Source organism: Rhamphochromis longiceps, linkage group LG7 (genome assembly GCF_057381845.1).
Source record: "Rhamphochromis longiceps isolate RC_006_pf linkage group LG7, R_longiceps_female_GT1.1, whole genome shotgun sequence".
Taxonomy (NCBI): Eukaryota; Metazoa; Chordata; class Actinopteri; order Cichliformes; family Cichlidae; genus Rhamphochromis; species Rhamphochromis longiceps.
Window position 1 is genome coordinate 62773003 of NC_140563.1, and position 20004 is coordinate 62793006.

The 20004-nt window shown below is 41.6% G+C and overlaps 2 protein-coding genes across 2 annotated transcripts in view; both read left to right on the top strand.

The window, feature by feature from the left end:
- The window catches only part of xrcc4 (X-ray repair complementing 4), a 28251-nt gene extending 19371 nt beyond the window's left edge, over positions 1 to 8880 (top strand). Inside the window, exon 8 of the mRNA XM_085414752.1 lies at positions 8399 to 8880. Within this exon, the coding sequence (XP_085270878.1) occupies positions 8399 to 8498 (100 nt within the window). The 3' untranslated portion in view covers positions 8499 to 8880. The remainder of the gene's footprint in view (positions 1 to 8398) is intronic.
- A 3069-nt stretch (positions 8881 to 11949) lies between these two features.
- Positions 11950 to 20004, top strand: part of vcanb (versican b) — a 36611-nt gene continuing 28556 nt past the window's right edge. Inside the window, exons 1-4 of the mRNA XM_085414754.1 lie at positions 11950 to 14289; positions 15533 to 15610; positions 16635 to 17057; positions 19556 to 19730. Of these exons, the coding sequence (XP_085270880.1) occupies positions 15544 to 15610; positions 16635 to 17057; positions 19556 to 19730 (665 nt within the window). The 5' untranslated portion in view covers positions 11950 to 14289; positions 15533 to 15543. The remainder of the gene's footprint in view (positions 14290 to 15532; positions 15611 to 16634; positions 17058 to 19555; positions 19731 to 20004) is intronic.

A 20004-nucleotide genomic window follows, 5' to 3' on the forward strand; every position in this document is an offset into this window, starting at 1 on the left:
ATAACACATTCTATATCAATCAACTTGATTGTCATAATTCACACATCTCCCTCTATTGCTGAGGAACTAAAATCAAAACACAAAGAGCTTGATCTGTTTTTTAATTTCCCAGTCCTTTCTGCTGTGTCATATTTTCCTTTCCTTCACATCCATCATCCCTTCTCTTCAGGGGTGGATCCAGAAGGGTGGCATGGGGTGGTATGTGCCACCCTAAAATGATCTCTTTCCACACCAAGTGCACCCTAGTTTTGCATATGACAGTGTTGTTTATTAAAATAAGATAGCATTAACACTTTGAGCGTAGTTACAGTTAACAGTGAACATAAATTCTAAAACTGAATATATTGCATAGTGTCCACCCCCTGCACAATTAACAAGTGGTTCAGCCCATAGCGCAGAATGGCTTTTTGTTTTCAGTAGCATGTGATGCCTATGATTGTGCCAGAGCACATTTTGAACAACACCATGGGAATTTCAGATTTCACACAGGTGGTTGGATGTTACACTCTGGAAATGGAATGAAGGTGAGTGTTACTAACCCTCTGGGGTTCACGGACATGCCACACCTCCAGATCACATGACTGATATAAGCTGACATCAAGCTGCAGCCGCGCAGAGTCTCAGCCAGTGTTTAAAGTTCTGACTTCAAAGTATACACCGGTGTTTAAATTTTAATGACAGGCCACTAAATCCAGAGTTTTATGATTAGAAAGCATACATAAGCAATGCTTTTTTCTAAATACTATTGTCACGTTTTTTAAAAAGCATTTACTAATGACAGCGCAAAAACAGTAAAGAAAAAAAAAATAGCCACCTCTTTCCTATTGGTGGAAAAATGTACCATGTCGACCAATTAAAAAAAAGTCAACACGTGGGATTTGGTTGTTTAGGAAGAGGGGCACGTTTTGGGAGTGACGGCGGAGAGACAGAGCGAGCGAGTGAGTAAGACAGAGAGAGAGAGATATCAATAGCGATTAGATTTGGGAGATTTGTGACGTTGAGCGTGGAGTGTGTAGTTAGTGTGTTGCGTTGTCTTGTGTAGTTAGTCTGTTGTGTAGTCGTTGTTTTGTTTTGTGTCAGTGAGGGCCCTAATGACTTATTGTGACACCTGATTGTTCTCTCAGTTCAGTTAGAGTAGTATTTTTAAATTGTTGTACAAAAGACAGCAGGTGTATTGGTTGCATTTTTAGATCAATATTTGGATATGTTTACAAAATGTGTGCATAAGGTTTCCAAAATGAACAATTTATATTTGCATTTCAAGTTATAAAAATAATTTACTAAACATGTCTGTGGTTTTTACAGTTAAAAAAAAAAACTACTACTAGGATTTTATTGTCTTTTGTGTGATTTCAGATGAGTTGTGATAATACAGTATGTCAATGAAAAAATAACTGTAAATTTAGACACGTGAAGTTGTGCTGAAAAGAATGATTCCAAGCTAGGCAAACAAATAAAATGAAGCAATTTAAAGGTGAAATACAAATGTAAAATCAAAAGGAGTCAAAAATAGCCAGTTATATTTTGGACCTCAGAGGGTTAACTCAACAAATCATGAAAAATTAGGTGTAAAAGTTTGTTCATGACAGTGCAAAATTCTGACGTTTTGTGGAACAATTTGATTTTTTTCTAACAAAAAACGGTGTGAAACTCAAGTTAGCTAGTTGAGCTACATATTTATTTATTTATTATACAGGCTATACAGTACATAAAATCAAAATTTGCACGTATTATGTAACTAAAATGTTTAATTATGTGGGCTACAGAAAATAATTAAGTTATAGACTATATTTATGGAAAATGTGTATACTTACTGCATTTGAATCATTTTAACCATATGTAACCACCTGCATATGTGTTTAGAAAAATAAGGCTTTGATTTTGCCACCCCATTTGTTTTCCTTCTCACCCTAAGACAATTTCTCTAGATCTGCCCCTGATCTTACCCCTTGGTAGTTACTTTAATAAAAAATATCAAACATTCACTGTAGGGAATCATCTTTATGCTGTGTTATTAAGCCCAGTGTGTAGAGACAACTAAATGTGTTACAAACATGGATAAATGTTTGTAACACAAATTTTGGATTAGGATTCAGATATGTGTGTTCACTTTTAAAAGAACGTGCTTTATTTTTACATAAGTGGATAATATATTTTTTTTCATAATCAACCCTTTTAATATCTTGGATATCAGTGAATGCCGTTATTGTCTGGTTTGAAGACAGTTTGGAGTGCGGCTGCTAGGATGGGGGTGGGGGATTGTCAAAGGAAGTCTAGCATGTGAAGTGAGGAGCCAAAGAAACAATTGTGCAACTCTCTTCTATTCTCCTCGCTGTTGTTTCTATAGCCCCTCTTTTCAAGCTCAGTCAGACCATCACACTGCTCTGAAAGCCCCATTGCTGCACATCCAAAACCTCTCAATACCATTGCTCTTGTTCCCATTTCGTCCATTTGCCAGCTTCTTTTGGAGGTGTCTGTTTAGAAAATATTCTTAAAAGCATGTCTCAATCTGACATTGTTTCTGTAGCAGTCCCTACCAACAGAGTAAATATACTGTGTCCAGGTTTCTCAGAGTGCCAGTGACTGTAAAACACATGCAGATAAGTGTTGCCATCCATTTAAAGCTGCTGTCAGGATTTGGTACTGCTGCCCATTACCAGCTCTGCCTTCTCTAACAAGAAGCAGCAGTGAGCTAATGTACAGTTGTAGCTGCTGGATGTTTGATCACTGCAGTGGCTGCTAAAACTGCCCCCCTCTGAGCTGGCACACACAGCAGAAAAGAGGCCCTTCTCCTGGTGGTGGCTATTAACCACTGTTACCTCCACAGAGAAGATGGAGACCAGGATGAGGAAAAGTTAACATAGTAAGAGAGCCACATAAACAGAAGCATGGCTGGCAATGTAAAAAAGTGCTCAGCATTTTGGGAAATTCCTTTTTGTGTCACTTAACCTCACTGTGACTCCAGCAGCACCAAGCAGGTGTATAAAAGCAGTCAAGTTTGTATTTAACAAAATATTTATACTTGAATGATATATAGATTAGAGATCAGTGGCTTAACAAAGAACCCATTTATGTCAAATTGGTCAGGTACAAGGACTGAAAATGTGTGATAAAGCAGGCAATGCCAAAAGGAACAATTTTAAAGACCTACAGGAAGCTGGAGAACTGTTGCTCAAGAGCACTTGAGCACAAAAATACAAGAAAGTCTGACTCCTTGGATACAAACTGTGAAGAAGTGAGTTTTTCACAGTACTGCAGGCTAGCAGCTGTTCTGCTCTTTGCAGTAAATATGTATTCCTACAATAAACTAACCAATTCCCATATTCTCTTCTTTACTTCACTAATACACATATTTCTAACCCAAAACTCTTTGTTTGATGAAAGAAAGAAGGATTTCTCAGTTCCTCTGAAAATAAAGAGAGGTTTTCAGTTTACTACCCCATCTCCCTCTCCTGATCTTTGAACATGTGGTTGGGATATAATTGTTTGTGTACACAGAGGACTGTTTTCCCATGAAAGGAAACTAAAAGAAAGTTACAGTGAAATCCTTCCTCCCTTTTACACATGGACTGGTTCTGTAAACGATCAAATATCACTCCAAGCCATCACAGATAATCACTACAAGCCATGGCACTGTGAGGGTCTCACAAGTGTTTTCATTTTGATTTATACTGGGATCAACACAGATTTAATACATTCTTTGTCGTTTGAAAACAGTCTAATTCATATATATATATTTTCTCGATATTTTAGGTTTAAAAAATATGGGGTGGCTGTAGCTCAGGTGGCAGAGCAGAGCAGGTCAGCCACTAATCAGAAGGTCGGTGGTTCGATCCCAGGCTGCCTCCTGGCTGCATGCCAAATATCCTTGGGCAAGATACTAACCCCATGTTCGCCTACTGGTGGTGGTCAGAGGGCCTGGTGGCGCCAGTGTCCGGCAGCCTCGCCTCTGTCAGTGCGCCCCAGGGCAGCTGTGGCTACAATGTAGCTTACTATCACCAGTGTGTGAATGAGTGGATGACTGAATGTAGTGTGAAGCGCTTTGGGGTCCTTAGGGACTAGAAAAGCGCTATACAAATGCAGGCCATTTACCATTTAAAGCGTCACAGTCTAATTAGCTAATTAATCCAAAACACCTGCATAGTGGGCTTTTAAATGGTCTCTTAGAAGAGGTTGGATGTTCCCAAAGTGCTCTATCAAAGCACATTAATAGAAAGTTACGTGGAAGGGAAAGGTGCACAAGCAGCAGGGATGACCACAGCCTTCAGAGGATTGTCAGGAAAAGGACATTCAAAAGTGTGTGGGACCTTCACAATGAGTGGACTGAGTTAGTACATTAAGAGCCACGGCACACAGACGGATCCTGAACATGGGCTTCAAATGTCGTATTCCTCTTGTCAAGCCGCACCTGAACAACAAACATCAGAAGCATCTTACCTTGGCTAAAGGAAAAAAAGAACTGGTCTGTTGCTGGTCTAAAGTCCTCTTTTCTGATGAGAGCAAATTTTGCATCTCATATGGAAACCAAGTTCCCAGAGTCTGGAGGAAGAGTGGAGAGGCATACAATCCAAGATGCTTGAAGTCCAGCGTAAAGTTTCCACAGTCTGTGTTGATTTGGGGAGCCATGTCATCTGCCGGTGACGGTCTACTATGCTTTATTAAGTCCAGAGTAAGCGCAGCCATCTACCAGGACATTTTGGAGCACTTCATGCTTCCTTCCGCAGACAAGCTTTATGGAAATCCTGACTTCATTTTCCAGCAGGACTTGGCACCTGCTCACACTGCCAAAAGTACCCAAAACCTGGTTCAATGACACTGGGACTACTGTGCTTGGTTGGCCAGCAAACTTGCCTGACCTGAACCTCAGAGAGAATTTATGAGGCATTGCCAACAAAAAGATGAGAGACATGAGGCCGAACAATGCAGAAGAGCTGAAGGCTGCTAATTAAGCAACCTAGTCTTCCAAAGGCTGATAGCATCCATGCCATGCTGCGTTGAGGCAGTAATTCATGCAAAAAGGGGTCCAAACCAAGTACTGCGTACATATGTATGATCATGCTTTTTAGAGGTCCAACAGTTCTCTATTTAAAATCCTTGTTTTATTCATTTCATAAAATGTTCTAATTTTCTGAGATTTTGAAATTGGGGTTTTCATAAGCTGTAAGCCATAATCATCAAAATAAAAAAATAAAGGAATGAGTCTATATCATATTTTAGTTTGAACTTTTAAGTTGAATTATTGAAATAAATGAACTTTTGCACGATATTCTAAATTTTTGAGTTTCACCTGTGTACGTACACACACACACACACACACACACACACACACACATACACACATAACTCTCAATGGTCATGAGAATTTGCATATTAATAATCAAGGAACTGACCTGCCAGCCCATTGTTCATTCAGTGGTGCTAGTTTCAGTCATTGTGCAAATATAAGATTGGGGAAACTTGCTTTCAGCTGAGGCTGAAGAAGTCACTTGGATGAACATTTCTCCCACTGAAAAAACTATCTCCTGATGAACAGAATCAACGTTTTGGGATATGCACCAGATAAGTTTGATATTGCTACATAGAGAAATCACATTATAAAACAGCTTTCAGTTTTTGATGTATCGGCTGCCTAATGTGCCTTATCTACAAAGCTGTAGTCTTCAGTGGAAATGCAGAACAAAGGTTTTGGACATTATCCTTGTAAATAAAGTTTCCAGGTGGGAATGCTGCTAAAGTACTTTATAAGGAGTTCATACGCCTATGGCTTTGCCAAAGTTAACCAGTTAGATATAACACGCTCATTAATGGCAGAGGTTGTATGCCCCCACCCTCCCGTCACTCCCACTTTCTTGCTAAGCTAATATATGTTTCTATTCATCAAGATGTAGCACAGAAATGTGGAGACTCTTAAAGCACTAGTGTGACCAGCTGGCCCACATTTGTGTTTTCCTTATCACTTTTTCTCCCTTGATCCCCTCTTGATTTCTTTTCTCTGTTACCCATTGAGCTTTCATGATCCCCTTTTGTCCTCTCTTATCTCCACACTTAAACATCACATGGTGTCACCATGGTTTCTAAAAGGCTGATCATTTAAATTTTGTGAGCCCTTTAAATCTTTTAATGTAGCATAGAACCACTGTTGGTAGTCACACGAAGAAAAGAAAAATTACAAAACCAGTATTTATTGATGAAACTATTTCATGTTTTGGGGTTTGTTTGTTTTTTCTCAGAACCTCACATGAAGATGACCTGCACCACCTGGGTTCAGGTGGCCTGTATATTCATATTCAAATAACCACAAAGAGAAAAATATACAAGAGACACAGAAAGCCGCAGAGTCAAAACCGGAAAGGCATAACAGTGAGAAGAAAGAATCATGACAGACGCAGAAGCAGGAAACTTCTTATGGACAGGGGCGTATCTAGAGAAATTTCTTAGGGTGGCATGGAAATCAAATGGGGTGGCAAATCAAAGCCCCCCCCCCCCCCCCCCCCCCCCCTTTTTTTTTTAAACACATATGCAGGCCTGACAACAGGTGTATCACTCCTCCGGTTTTCCACCTCAAGACGGTGTTTTCATTGCAATCTGCTTTTGTGACATTCATTAGTACCCTCACTGACACAAAACAAAACAACGACCACACAACACACTAACTACACACTCCACGCTAAACCACAAATCTCTCACATCTCAAAACTCGCTTTCTCTCTCTCGCTCACTCCTAAAACTTGCCCCTCTTCCTAAACAAAGAAATCCCACCTGTTGCTATTTTTCTATTGGTCGACATAGTACATTTTTTTTCACCAATAGGAGAGAGGTGGCTTCTTTTCTTTCTTTACAGTTTTCGGGCTGTCCTTAGAAAATGCTTTCTCTAGCATTTCTTCCTGCACAAACGTGATGATAGTATTCAGAAAAAAAGCATTGCTTGTGTATGTGTGTGTGTGTGTGTGTGTATATATATATATATATAATATAATATAAAAATTGTAAATCTGGGTTTAGTGGCTTGCCATTAAAATTTAAAACTGGTGTTCACTTTGGAGTCTGAACCTTCAAAACAAGCTGAAATAGAGATTCAGGGTGGCTGCAGCTTGTTGCTATGTCAGCTTAAATCAGTCATGTAATGTCAGGTGTGTCGTGTCCTTTGACCCCAGAGTGTTAATAACATTCACCTTCTTTCCATTTCCAAACAACCAACCACTTGTGTGGAATGTGAAATTCCCATGGTGTTGTTCAAAAGGTGCTCTGGCACAGTCATAGGCATCACTTGCTTCTAAAAAAAAACAAAACCCATTTGTTAATGGTGAGTGGGGGGGCACTATGTAATATATTCAGTTTTAGAATTTATATTCAGTGTTAACTGTAGCTACCCTCAAAGTGTTAATGCTATCTTATTATAATAAACAACAACCCCTGAGCAAGGTACCGTCCCTACACACTGCTCCCCGGGCGCCTGCTTAGTGGGCTGCCCACTGCTTCACTGAGTGAATGGGTCAAATGCAGAGAAAAACAAGTAATTTCCCCATGGGGATCAATAAAGTATCCATTATTATTATTATTATTATTATTATTGTCATGTGCAAAACTAGGGTAGCACTAGGGGTGGCAAGAGATCATTTTAGGGTGGCACATGCCACCCCATGCCACCCCTCTAGATCTGCCCCTGCTTATGGATTAACTAGTTTAAAGTATAAAATGTAAAAAATATTCATTGCTTGATGAAACTAAGTTTTAGAGACCTTCAGTGTGACCTTCAACCAAGGCAGCTCACTGTCTGGGCATTATTTCCTTTTAGAGCTCAAATGTGACATGATATTTAAAACCCCTGTGTATCGTTCCCTATGTGCTTGTAGGTAGAACAACAACCGTATGAAACATAGTTTTAAAAAGCTCGATATTGATTTACTACAGCTTTAACCATGTCAGAGGTCAAATGTGACATTATTTGTCAATTTTTCACCAATAAATCATAACATTTAAAATATTGCATACAACAGCTATGATGTATATAGACCGAATGCACGCTTATGCCACAGGAAAAAAAGCCTGCTTTGGGGAGGTACCATCATCAGACTTAAAAACTGGTGGAGAACATGAGCCTCTATGTTGAAATGCACAAAAACAAATAGAAGTAGTGATGTGTTTGATGTAGAACACTTAAAGTAGGGGAATTGCTGGGCCACAGTTACACACACGCACACACACATTGCCCATTCTTGTCTTGTGTCCTATAGAGCACATGACATATTTCCTGTTTCAACAGGCAAACGGTCCTGTAAACCAGTCTCATTAGCCCACTGACCTCTTTTCTGTGTGTGTGCGTGTGTGTGCATGTGCGTGCGTGTGTGTGTGTGTGTGTGTGTGTGTGTGTGTGTGTGTGTGTGTGTGTGGTTGACAGGAATGACTCCCCTGCAGGATCCAGTAAGCATCAGACTCCACGGCTCTCTGCAGATGCTGCAGCAAGTTCTGCAGTGGAAGACCTTTTTGAGGAATTCTGATGTTCCACGTCTGCACCTTATAGACGTAGACAAGACCACAGCAGTGAAATGCCAAGGCATCATATTTTTATTGTGATTGAATGCATCTAGTGCTGTATCTATATAGAAGGATAAAGCACTGCAAAAAAAGGCGTTCAATGGATGCTGATGAGAGAAATGCTTGGTGATTCTTTATAAAGCACTGTAGAGGTTGCTTTTTTTTTTAGTAAAGTACACTAATGACCAATGTTTGGAATAGTAAAAATAATAAACATGTTTTTATCAAAGTTTACATTAGCTCAGGACTTCTTTGAAATGTATTTTTTCTGATATACTTTGCAGGCTACACATCAACAACTAATTTTGATATTTGTGTAAATAAAAAGTGAAAGCAAATAGTTAATGGACTGATTCTTACATAATTTTCTACTCTTCTGGAGCACTTAAGCGAAGCATCTATAAAGCACTTTTAGTGCTTTCTGTCTAACATTCACACTCCGATGGATACATCAGGGTTAATATCTTGCCCCAGGATATTTGGCAAGCCACCAACCTTTTGATTAGCAGAACTGATCTAACTCCTAAGCCACCCGGGCTGTAGCTTAGGACTTGAACAGCCAGGGATCAAACCCACAACCTATTCATCAATACAATTACAATTACTTTTTTTTAATTTGTCACATACACAGTATAACATATAGTGAACATGCAGTGAAATGCTTGTGTCCTGAGCTGCAGACAGGCTGCAGCTGTAGCCGTGCCATTCCAGGGCTGGTTTTTAGCAGTAAGGATACCCACCTGGTATCGTGTATAATCTGGGTTGTCTGTGAAGGTTCTCAGTCATCCAGGTCATCGTAGTCAAAGGAGCTTGCAAAGAAAAGCGTCTGGACTTCTTTAAGTTGCTTGAAGACGTTTCACCTCTCATCTGAGAAGCTTCTTCAGTTCTAAGGTCAAATGGTGGGGAGTCCCAGATATAAACCTAGTGGGAGTAACCCCCCACAGAGGGACAAAAGGACCCCCTGATGATCCTCTAATCGCCTGAGCCAAGGTGTGAAACTGGGTGTGGGTCCCAATCAGCCAGAGTTTCGGGTGTGTTCATTGTGAAACCTGGCCCCACCTTATCATGCGAATTCCTGAGGTCAGATGGCCCAGGATGTGAGTGGGCGTTAAGGCGTCTGGGAAGGGATCTCAAAACTGGATTATAGATGGCAGAGAGTTGGTGTCGTAAACCCCCGCCTCTGTTCAAAGATGGTCGCTCACAGTGGACATAGATGGCTTCTTTCACTCCTCTTTCAAACCATCTGTCCTCTCTGTCCAAACTGTGAACATTGGCATCCTCGAAAGAGTGTCCTTTATCCTTAAGATGCAGATGGACTGCTGAGTCTTGTCCTGTGGAGGTGGCTCTTCTGTGTTGTGCCATGCGCTTGTGAAGTGACTGTTTGGTCTCTCCAATGTAGAGGTCTGGGCATTCCTCGCTGCACTGTACAGCATACACCACATTGTTAAGTCTGTGTTTAGGAGTTTTGTCTTTCGGGTGAACCAGTTTCTGTCTGAGCGTGTTGCTGGGTCTGAAATGCACCGGGATGTCATGCTTGGAGAAAACTCTCCTGAGTTTTTCTGATACACCGGCTACATAGGGGATGACAATGTTGTTGCGTCTGTCCTTCTTATCCTCCCTCGCTGGTGTCTGGTCTTCTTTTCTGTGCCTCTTTGCTGACTTTAAGAACGCCCATTTAGGATAGCCGCACGTTTTGAGTGCTTCCTTTACATGTGTGTGTTCCTTCTTTTTCCCTTCAGGCTTAGAGGGAACATGTTCTGCCCGGTGGTGTAGGGTCCTAATTACTCCAAGTTTGTGTTCCAAAGGGTGATGGGAGTCAAAGAGGAGGTACTGGTCCGTGTGTGTGGGCTTCCGGTAAACTTCGATGTTGAGTTTGCCGTTCTCTTCAATGTGCACAGCGCAGTCCAGGAAAGGCAGACAGTTGTCCTTTGTGTCTTCCCTGGTGAACTTGATGTTCTTATCCACAGCGTTAATGTGCGCAGTGAAGGATTCCACTTCTTGTGTCTTGATTTTGACCCAGGTGTCGTCCACATATCTGTACCAGTGGCTGGGTACTCTTCCTTTGAAAGAGCCGAGAGCCTTCCTTTCCACTTCCTCCATGTAAAGGTTGGCTACAATAGGTGACACGGGGGAGCCCATGGCACAGCCATGTTTTTGTCTGTAAAAGCCTTCGTTGTATTTGAAATATGTAGTGGTGAGGCAGAGGTCTAACAGTGTGCAGATCTGATCGGGTGTGAAGTTGCTCCTGTCCTCCAAGGAGCTGTCTTCTTGTAGTCGTTTTCTGACAGTCTCCACTGCCTCCGTGGTGGGTATGCAAGTGAAGGGAGAGACTACATCAAAGGACACCATGGTTTCATCTGGATCCAGGGTAAGTTTCTGGACCTTGTCGGTGAAGTCGGTGGAGTTCTTGATGTGGTCTGGGGTGTTCCCCACAAGAGGCGCGAGGATGGTAGCAAGGTGTTTAGCAATGTTGTAAGTGGCTGAGTTTATGCTACTGACTATGGGTCTGAGTGGGACAGCTTCCTTGTGGATCTTAGGAAGTCCATAGATGCAGGGTATGGCATTCCCTGGGTAAAGGCGGTGATATGTAAGGCGGTCAATAATTTTGTCCTTTTCAAAGTCTTGAAGGCAAGCTATAACTTTCTTTTTGTAGCTGCTTGTGGGGTCTCGCTTTAGGGCTTCGTAGGTATTGTTGTCACTGAGGAGAGTAGTGATCTTTGTATGGTAATCTGTAGTGTTTAGGACCACGGTGCACCTTCCCGTATCAGCTGGTAAAACAGTGCATTTCAGACCCAGCAACACGCTCAGACAAAAACTGGTTCACCCGAAAGACAAAAAGCCAAAACACAGACTTAACAATGTGGTGTATGCTGTACAGTGCAGCGAGGAATGCCCAGACCTCTACATTGGAGAGACCAAACAGCCACTTCACAAGCGCATGGCACAACACAGCAGTCCATCTGCATCTTAAGGATAAAGGACACTCTTTCGAGGATGCCAATGTTCACATTTTGGACAGAGAGGACAGATGGTTTGAAAGAGGAGTGAAAGAAGCCATCTATGTCCACTGTGAGCGACCATCTTTGAACAGAGGCGGGGGTTTACGACACCAACTCTCTGCCATCTATAATCCAGTTTTGAGATCCCTTCCCAGACGCCTTAACGCCCACTCACATCCTGGGCCATCTGACCTCAGGAATTCGCATGATAAGGTGGGGCCAGGTTTCACAATGAACACACCCGAAACTCTGGCTGATTGGGACCCACACCCAGTTTCACACCTTGGCTCAGGCGATTAGAGGATCATCAGGGGGTCCTTTTGTCCCTCTGTGGGGGGTTACTCCCACTAGGTTATATCTGGGACTCTCCACCATTTGACCTTAGAACTGAAGAAGCTTCTCAGATGAGAGGTGAAACGTCTTCAAGCAACTTAAAGAAGTCCAGACGCTTTTCTTTGCAAGCTCCTTTGACTATAATCTGGGTTAGACTCTCAGTGTGTATTTTGTCTTCTCTAGAGGTTTAGGATAATTTGACTTTAAAGATTTGTATGGTTTGAATGAATGCTTGCTGTAATTTTCCACACAAAAATAATAAACAATGTTCACTGTGTCATAGGACAGCATTTAAGTGGAAACTAAAATATTGGAAGAAAAAGATTCTCCCATTTAATTCAGTGTCACTTTTATAGTGCCTAATCACAACAGCAGTCGCCTGATATTGTAAAGACCCTGCATTGCTATTCGTAATTGGAACATGAACTGCAGAAGCACCTGGCTCTCTATTAAAGTGCATAAAACACTACTCCACAGTCCGTACAGATGTTCGTTGAACGTGTGTGTGTTCATGATCTGCTGATTAGCGTTACGGACTCCTCCACAGTGTTGAAAAGTCAATCATACTTATTATTGAGTTAAGACAGTTTTTGCCTTGCCCCCTGGAACACCCTTCATTGTAACCTCCCCTTGTTCTTACTAATACACTTGTCCAGATGTTAACTTGTCGTCACTTAACCGATTAAATACATTGCAGACTGTGTTCCTACAGAGTGCGAGAACAACATTAGGGGAGACCGGGGATAGTTGTAACATTTTTGACATTTCTGTCTGTAAATTGGAGCTCTTTTAAGGTAGTGGATTCAAAATGTAATGCAAAGTATTTGCATGTCTCAGCTATTAAATAGTGCAGCTATTTTCTCTGCAGCACAATTACCCATTGCATGGTATGGCCTCAAACACAAAGAGTGAAATGTTACAATTAACCCCATAGTCTGGGTTAGTTGTAACATCCCGGGGTGAAATGTAACACAATGAAATAAGGGTACTGACAAAATATTAACATGTAATCTTTGTTTATTCAACACATGAATGCACTTAGAGCCATTTATGTAGCTGTGTGTGTGTGTGACAGAATGCAGAAATCTAGCTTTTGAACATATTCCAACCCCCCAAAAAAGACAAATTATGGAAATTTCTGCAACTGAATATTTCATTAATTTTGGTTGGTCTTCCTTGAGTTTGGCCTCATTGGCTCAGTGGGCATTATAACCTACAACTCTTGCACCAATTTTGAACATAACAATGAAGCTGGAAAAATGTAGTTGTTCACCAGCATCGCAATTCCATTACTTTTTATCATGGCTTACCTTGGTGTGGTTTGCAAAGTGCTTCAGAAAGATGAGGAAATCTGTTTCTTGCATCCATCCTGATTTATTTCCACTACCAGTACTTCCTACTGGTCCATCTCTGACACAGTGATCTGCATAATGTATGTGTGGGAACACAAACAGTGGAGGAATTGTGTTGCCAATGGCATTAACCGCATATACAAATGCGACCAGTGAATGTCTCTCTGCTGATGTCGTTGCCCCAACTTGTTTAATATAAGTTAAAGTAATAGTGTGGTAAGTTGTAACATCTGCATTATTGTTACAACTAACCCAGACTGTTGCTGTTACAACTGACCCAGACTCCTATAGCCATGAACTAGCTAACATTACAGCCAACGGCTAAAACATTAGCACTAAAGACCTACACAGAATATATCCCCATAGACATACAAATAACATAATTTAAGTTTGATGAGTTTAACTGCAAAGCGGATAATGCTATTAAACATTGAAATAAAGTAGAAAAACTTACTTTTTGGCATACAGATTACTTTTTTTCATGTTAAATTGTCTGTGTTTGACAAAATGTGCTGATTTTTCACATGTGACAGCAGAACTGAATTGGGCATGCACAGGATGAGTCACATCATTTGAAACTTAGCCCTGATTGGAGAAATTGGAAGTGTTACAACTGACCCACGTTACAACTATCCCCGGTCTCCCCTACTAAACAAATCACACTCGTTAAAGGAATATGAGGCAGTTAGGGTTCCAAAGCCATCCCGCCCAGGAGTCAGGTCTTTCTGCCAAAGAAAAGTCTCTCCCTTTCCTTCATTTCTCCAAATTCAGCCTATCTATACTTTGCTCTTTTTTGTCCCACTCAGATCTCCTTCCGCCCCCAAGTCCCTCCCCCGTTTTTACGTTACTTTAGGGATTGTGCGCTCCTCCTCTTCTTAATATCAAGTTAATAACGCGTGCAGAGTGGATTTGAACTTCCAGCCAGACCAGTGAAGTGGGTGAGTACAGTGGTCTGAAAAATAAGCACGCTCACACTCCGCGGATCATTTGGAGTCTCCGGCAGTTTCATTTGGAAAAGTTTAAGAAATCAACCCGAAACGAGCCAGCTGGACTTTGGATACACTTCCAAGGTTGTATTACATTATTATAATTATAATTATAATAATCATAATAATTATGATTATTATTATGTTTTCTCCGTGGCTCACCTGATGTTAACTAAGGGTAATATTTGTGTGGTTATTTAGCGATATTACTCTAATGTCAGTGTTTTATTCCCATATCAGGAGCTGCTTTTTAGGTGACGGGAATGTTCCCACACTAGTAGATCCAAGTGATTAGACACTCATTGATAAAATTGAGCCAGGGACCAATTACGTCCCCTCAACCAGCTGATTGATCACTTGATAAGCGGTATCACTGCAGCAGCCTCAGTGAAGCCCTGGAACAGCTTAGCACACACGTGGTTTCAGAAGCAGCGCTTTTCTCTTGTTTTTGAATTATTTTTTAATAATAATTATTATGCAAACTAGAGCTATGTAAAGCATTAAAGCAAAACCTAAATGTGATTCACCGACACGAAGTGTCCTAATAAGATTAAGAAAGGTTTCTCAGTTATTCATAATTACTCAGAGACAGTTAACTGTATTTATGAATTAATTTATTTTTATTTAACGTTGAAATAGAACAAATAGTACTTTATATAGTCCAGGCAATGTGAATTCCAGACATACATGTCCTAGTTCGTGCAATAATGGAAGAAAATTGGGAAAACATGTTATTCCATTATGTCTGTTCATTTATTTTAGTTAACAGTGATTCAAAACTGTAGGTTATATGAGCTACAATAAAACATTTGATTTTATTTCTATGAGATTAAGTGAGTAAAGAAAAATAAGATTTTAAAAGCCTAATTTTGTCCAAGTGAAACTGTACTATAGATTACTGAAATGCTGCATAAAAATCCACTTCACCTGGAAACACAGTCTAGTCTTTTTATTTACAGTCTAAGGCTACAGCGCAGCAGTATTTGTGCTCGTCTGCACCAACACTACTGGTTGATATTCCTGTACAAACTACTAATCTAATAATTAATGGCTTGATTGGTCAGTTGAGACTAATTGACTACAGTTTAGAGGGTATTACTAATTTTTAAAATCATTTTAGGTTATGCTACTAGGTACTACACTAGACTGCACTTTCTGTGGTTTGTGGTCACTGTGTCGCTTCTATGTTTTTTAAAAAAAGCTTATCTCATTCGAACATTATAACATATATTAACTAAAGTTAACTGTAGTCTTACAGTAGGCTAATATTTGGCATTTATTATAAGGTCCCACACTGACTGTCACTGCTTTTTTTTCTTTCTTGCAGATACTGTTGAGATGATTAAACACATCCTTATACTCCTGCTCTGTCTTGTGTGTCTGTGTTCACCCCGTCCTCAGCCAGGTAAGTTGAGTCTAGCAGGATATGATGATTTTGTAGCTGAATCCAAACTTTGTAACCCGCCCTGGTGCTTTCTCTCTGACGTAGCTGTAATTACGTGCCAGATTTGCAGATCCAAGACTGACAAAGTGGAAAATTATTATACTCTCAACACAACACAAATTCACTCTGCATACACACGTAACCAGCATTCCCTGGTTAAGTGTGTATGCAGTCGCACACACACACACACACACACACACACACACACACACACACACACACACACACACACACACACACACACACACACACTCTTTCACTTGTTTTTTTTCCCATTTTCTTCTTGCAGCTGAACGCTCCCACACTTTCTCAGAGCAGGTATTAGTGCAATACTTCTGCAGATTCCACGGTTGTTTATGCAGGTTAAAGATATATTTCCATATAGAATTTCAATTCTCCAAATGGATTTATAGTTGAACTCCACAGAAACTGGTTTCCTGCTTTGAACCAAACCCTGCTCAGGTGTAGCTGGTCACTACTCTTGCTTTGAGATTGATCTGCAGCTATGTGTATATTGAGATCAATACAGCCATTAGGCCATGGGCATAGACTTCTGGGTATGACACATGGGCCTGAGGGGTCTGGTACTTAGCTATTGGCAGCAGATCCTACTTTTCCTGATTCTATTTTGGGTCCTGAGAGCTAAGGAGTGGGTCGCTGTGGATCAGTGTTTCATTGGATGGGAAGTGATGTTGATTCACTGCATTGGGCCTCTGCCTTGTATTTTTGGAGCCAGACATGATCATATTTAGACAGGGTGGAGTACTAAGTTATCAGCTAATGTCAGCAAGCTGAGTTAGCTAGCCTCACACAAAGACGCGGTGTAACACACAGACAGAAATAGCAAAACTAGTAAAATACTGGAATTGCACTCATGAAAAGTGGAGTCTAGACTTCTTAGTTAGGTTGTACGTCCATTAAAATGCTGCAAAAAGCATTGCTTTTATTCATTTTAGACTCAAACTGGTTCCTGTTTTCCTTCCAGCACCTCCAGAGATGGCAGTGAAGATGGAGGAGAAATTGGCTGTAGCTGGCTCTCTAGCAGACACAGTGGTGCTACCGTGTTACTTCTCCATAACGCAAGCTTATCCCAGCAGCTCCGCACAAGCTCTGACGCACACCCCTACACCTGCGCAAACTCACAGCCAGAGCTCTGATGACTACGGCAGGATCAAGTGGACGAAGCTAGATGGGCAGGAGGAGAAAGTGGTGCTGGTGGCCCAGGGACTGGGAGTAAAGTTGGGGCATAGCTTTGAGAGCAGGGTGTCAGTGCTCAGCTACCCGCAGTGGTTTGGAGATGCTTCTCTGGTGATAGGGAAGCTCAGGGCCAGCGATGCTGGGTTATACCGCTGCGAGGTGATGCATGGGCTAGAGTCCACTCAGGTCACAGTCATCCTCACTGTCAGAGGTGAGTAAAACATACAGGAACACTAGCAACTCACCATTTTATAGTCAGGTTAGGAGTCTGTATGCAAGTCTACAAACTTCATTGTCTGTATCCAGATGTGCCCAGCTGGCAGAGACTTCAAAGTTGAAGGTGTCGCCAAAAGTATTGACTGAAATGTGTACACGTGCCATTTTCTTTAAAGTGCCCTTCCTCTCTGGTCATTGTAATGGTCTGTTTTCTAATCCATCTGCTGAAAGAGGAAAGATTCTCTGAGATGACCTAAAAACTTTTAGGCAACTAGTCCAAAGCTAACTGTGTCCAGCAAACACTTTACTCCAGTGTGATGTGGAAACCTAAAGTCTGCTTTACACAAACACTCGCACCAGTCCCAAAAAGCTGATTCTGTTCATCGTAGCGTTTTCAGTGGGAGAAATGTTTCGGTATCATCCAAGTGACTTCTTCAGTCTCAGCTGACTGCAAGTTTCCCAACCTCATAAACAGTACATTTGCACAGTGACTGAAACTAGCACCACTGGCAAACAATGGGCTGGGAGGTCTCACATCAGTCTTTCACTCATTCAGGAGACATCTTGTGTCTTGTTGTGTGTGCTACAAAGATATTACCACTATTTTAAGCTGTGTGCTGTATTGTGAGGAGAGAGTGTTTTAAAAAAAACAACATATGCTGGAGATCCAGATCTGCATTATTTGCAGCCTAGGAGAGTGGCCAGCATTCATTTTTTAAAAGTTTAATTCTGATTTTTTAAAATTCTCAAAACACAACCTTTCAATTTTAGACAAAACTTTATTTAACACAGGCATCACTAAAGTCAAAGCATGGTGGACAAAGAAATTCACAGGACGGAGCCACTGCGATAGAGGGAGAGGTGTGTTATTTCACAAGCTCAGGTAGAAGGTGTGTATGATTGCAATGGTGAGTGAAAGGAGAAGGGTAAGAGGGCGAAGCAAGGCTACAGAGAGGGGTGGTTCACCAGGTGAGTGGGTGAGTGATGAACGAGCAGATGTCCGACGTCCTCTTTTCCACAGCGGGGGTAACTTGCAGCAAGCCGGAGGGCAGGCAAGTGAGATTTCAGGCTTACTCCAGGAAAACTAGAGGTAAGACCAGTGGCAGCTGGTAGGTAGCAAGTGGGCGAGGAGGACCAGCATCAGAGGGAATTTGGTTCTTAGTGGAGATGCGTGAATGCTGATCCAAGGATGCAAAACTGGAAACACAGAGCAATGTTACACAGGGAAATGAGTATGCTAACGGAACATGGAGACATAAGGAAAGGTGGACCTGGGAACTAGAAACAAAGCCTCAGGAGCAGAATGGAAAATATGCCAGAATACCAAAACACACCAGATCTTGACAGTACCCCAAGAGTCACCTCCAGGCACTGATCAGACACAGACCTGCAAAGACACTCGTAGAAGAAAGAGATTAAAGAATGGTCAAGGATGAATGCCCGCAGGACCCAGGAATGCTCCTACGGGCAGTACCCCTCCCAGTCCAACATGAACTGATTGCGCTGGCCTTGCTGACAAACGTTAACGAGCCAGCAAAAATCATAGGCTGGGTGGCTGTCGATGAGCCGGGTGGGTAGTGGGGGAGGATCGCATAGAGGGCACAGTTGACTGGAATACACCGGTTTGAGTCGAGACACATGAAAGGTGAGATGACTGCGCAGTGATGGGGGCAACTTGAGTTTGACAGTCATGGGACTAATTACAGAGTCTATTTCATATGGACCCATAAAACGAGAAGCTATTTTTTGGGTTAATGATTTTAATGGTAAATCTTTAGTTGGAAGCCATACTGACTGGGTAAGTAACTGGGTGCAAGGGAGCAATGACAATCAGTGTACTTTTTGTTGTGGTTTTAAGCAGAGTCCCCCTGGTTTGAGTCCAGACCTGCTGACTCAGTTGGAGGTAATGTAAAAGTAATGCTGCTCATCACCCTGAACACACCATCCCCACTGTGAAACATGGTGATGGCAGCATCATGTGTGGGGATGCTTTTCTTCAGCAGGGACAGAGAAGCTGGTCAGAGTTAATGGGAAAATGGAAGGAGCTACATACAGGACAATCCTGAAAGAAAACCTGTTGGAGGCTGGGAAGGAGATTAACCTTCCAGCAAGACGATTATCCTAAACATACAGCAATAGCTACAATTGAATTGATTAGATCAAAGAATATTCATGTGTCAGAACGGCCCGGTCAAAGTCCAGACTTAAATCCCATTGAGCATCTATGGCAAGACTTGAAAATTGCTGTTCACAGATACTCTCCATCCAATCTGGCTGATTGGCTATTGATTTTGTTTTGATTTTAAGTTTGATTTCCTGATATGTAGATTTGTTTTTCAAGCATGAACTGAAACCTTGACTTTCGGATATTCATAATTTTGGTCATATATTTCGTCTCGAGGACCTTCAATAATGGATCTAAAATTATGTTGATTTAATAAAACGCTATTGAAGGCATCCATATATTCCTGATTGTTGATAACCCTTCTGCAGGTGTGGTGTTCCACTACAGAGCTAACAGCAGCCGCTACAGTCTGAACTATTCTGAGGCTGTGGAAGCGTGCCACTCTGTAGACGCATCCATCGCTACACCTGAGCAGCTGACGGCTGCTTTTGAAGATGGCCTCGACCAGTGTGATGCGGGCTGGCTTGCAGACCAGTCAGTTAGGTATGTTCCTACATTTCTTTAAACAAATAATCTCAAGTTTAATGTCCCTCGTAATTTCATGATAAATTAGCAGATAAAATAACCGAAATTCAAAAGTTGAAGTGCCATTTTGAATCTCAGCGAGCCCAAATGTGATGGTAAATCAAGTGCGGTAGGCCAACTCTGCCACACCAACCCTCTGTATTTCCTCCTTCATTACATCCATGGATCTTCTCTGAGACTCTGCACTTAAGTCACATTTTCGTCGTGTGCAGTTCACTGTGTTGGTGCACAG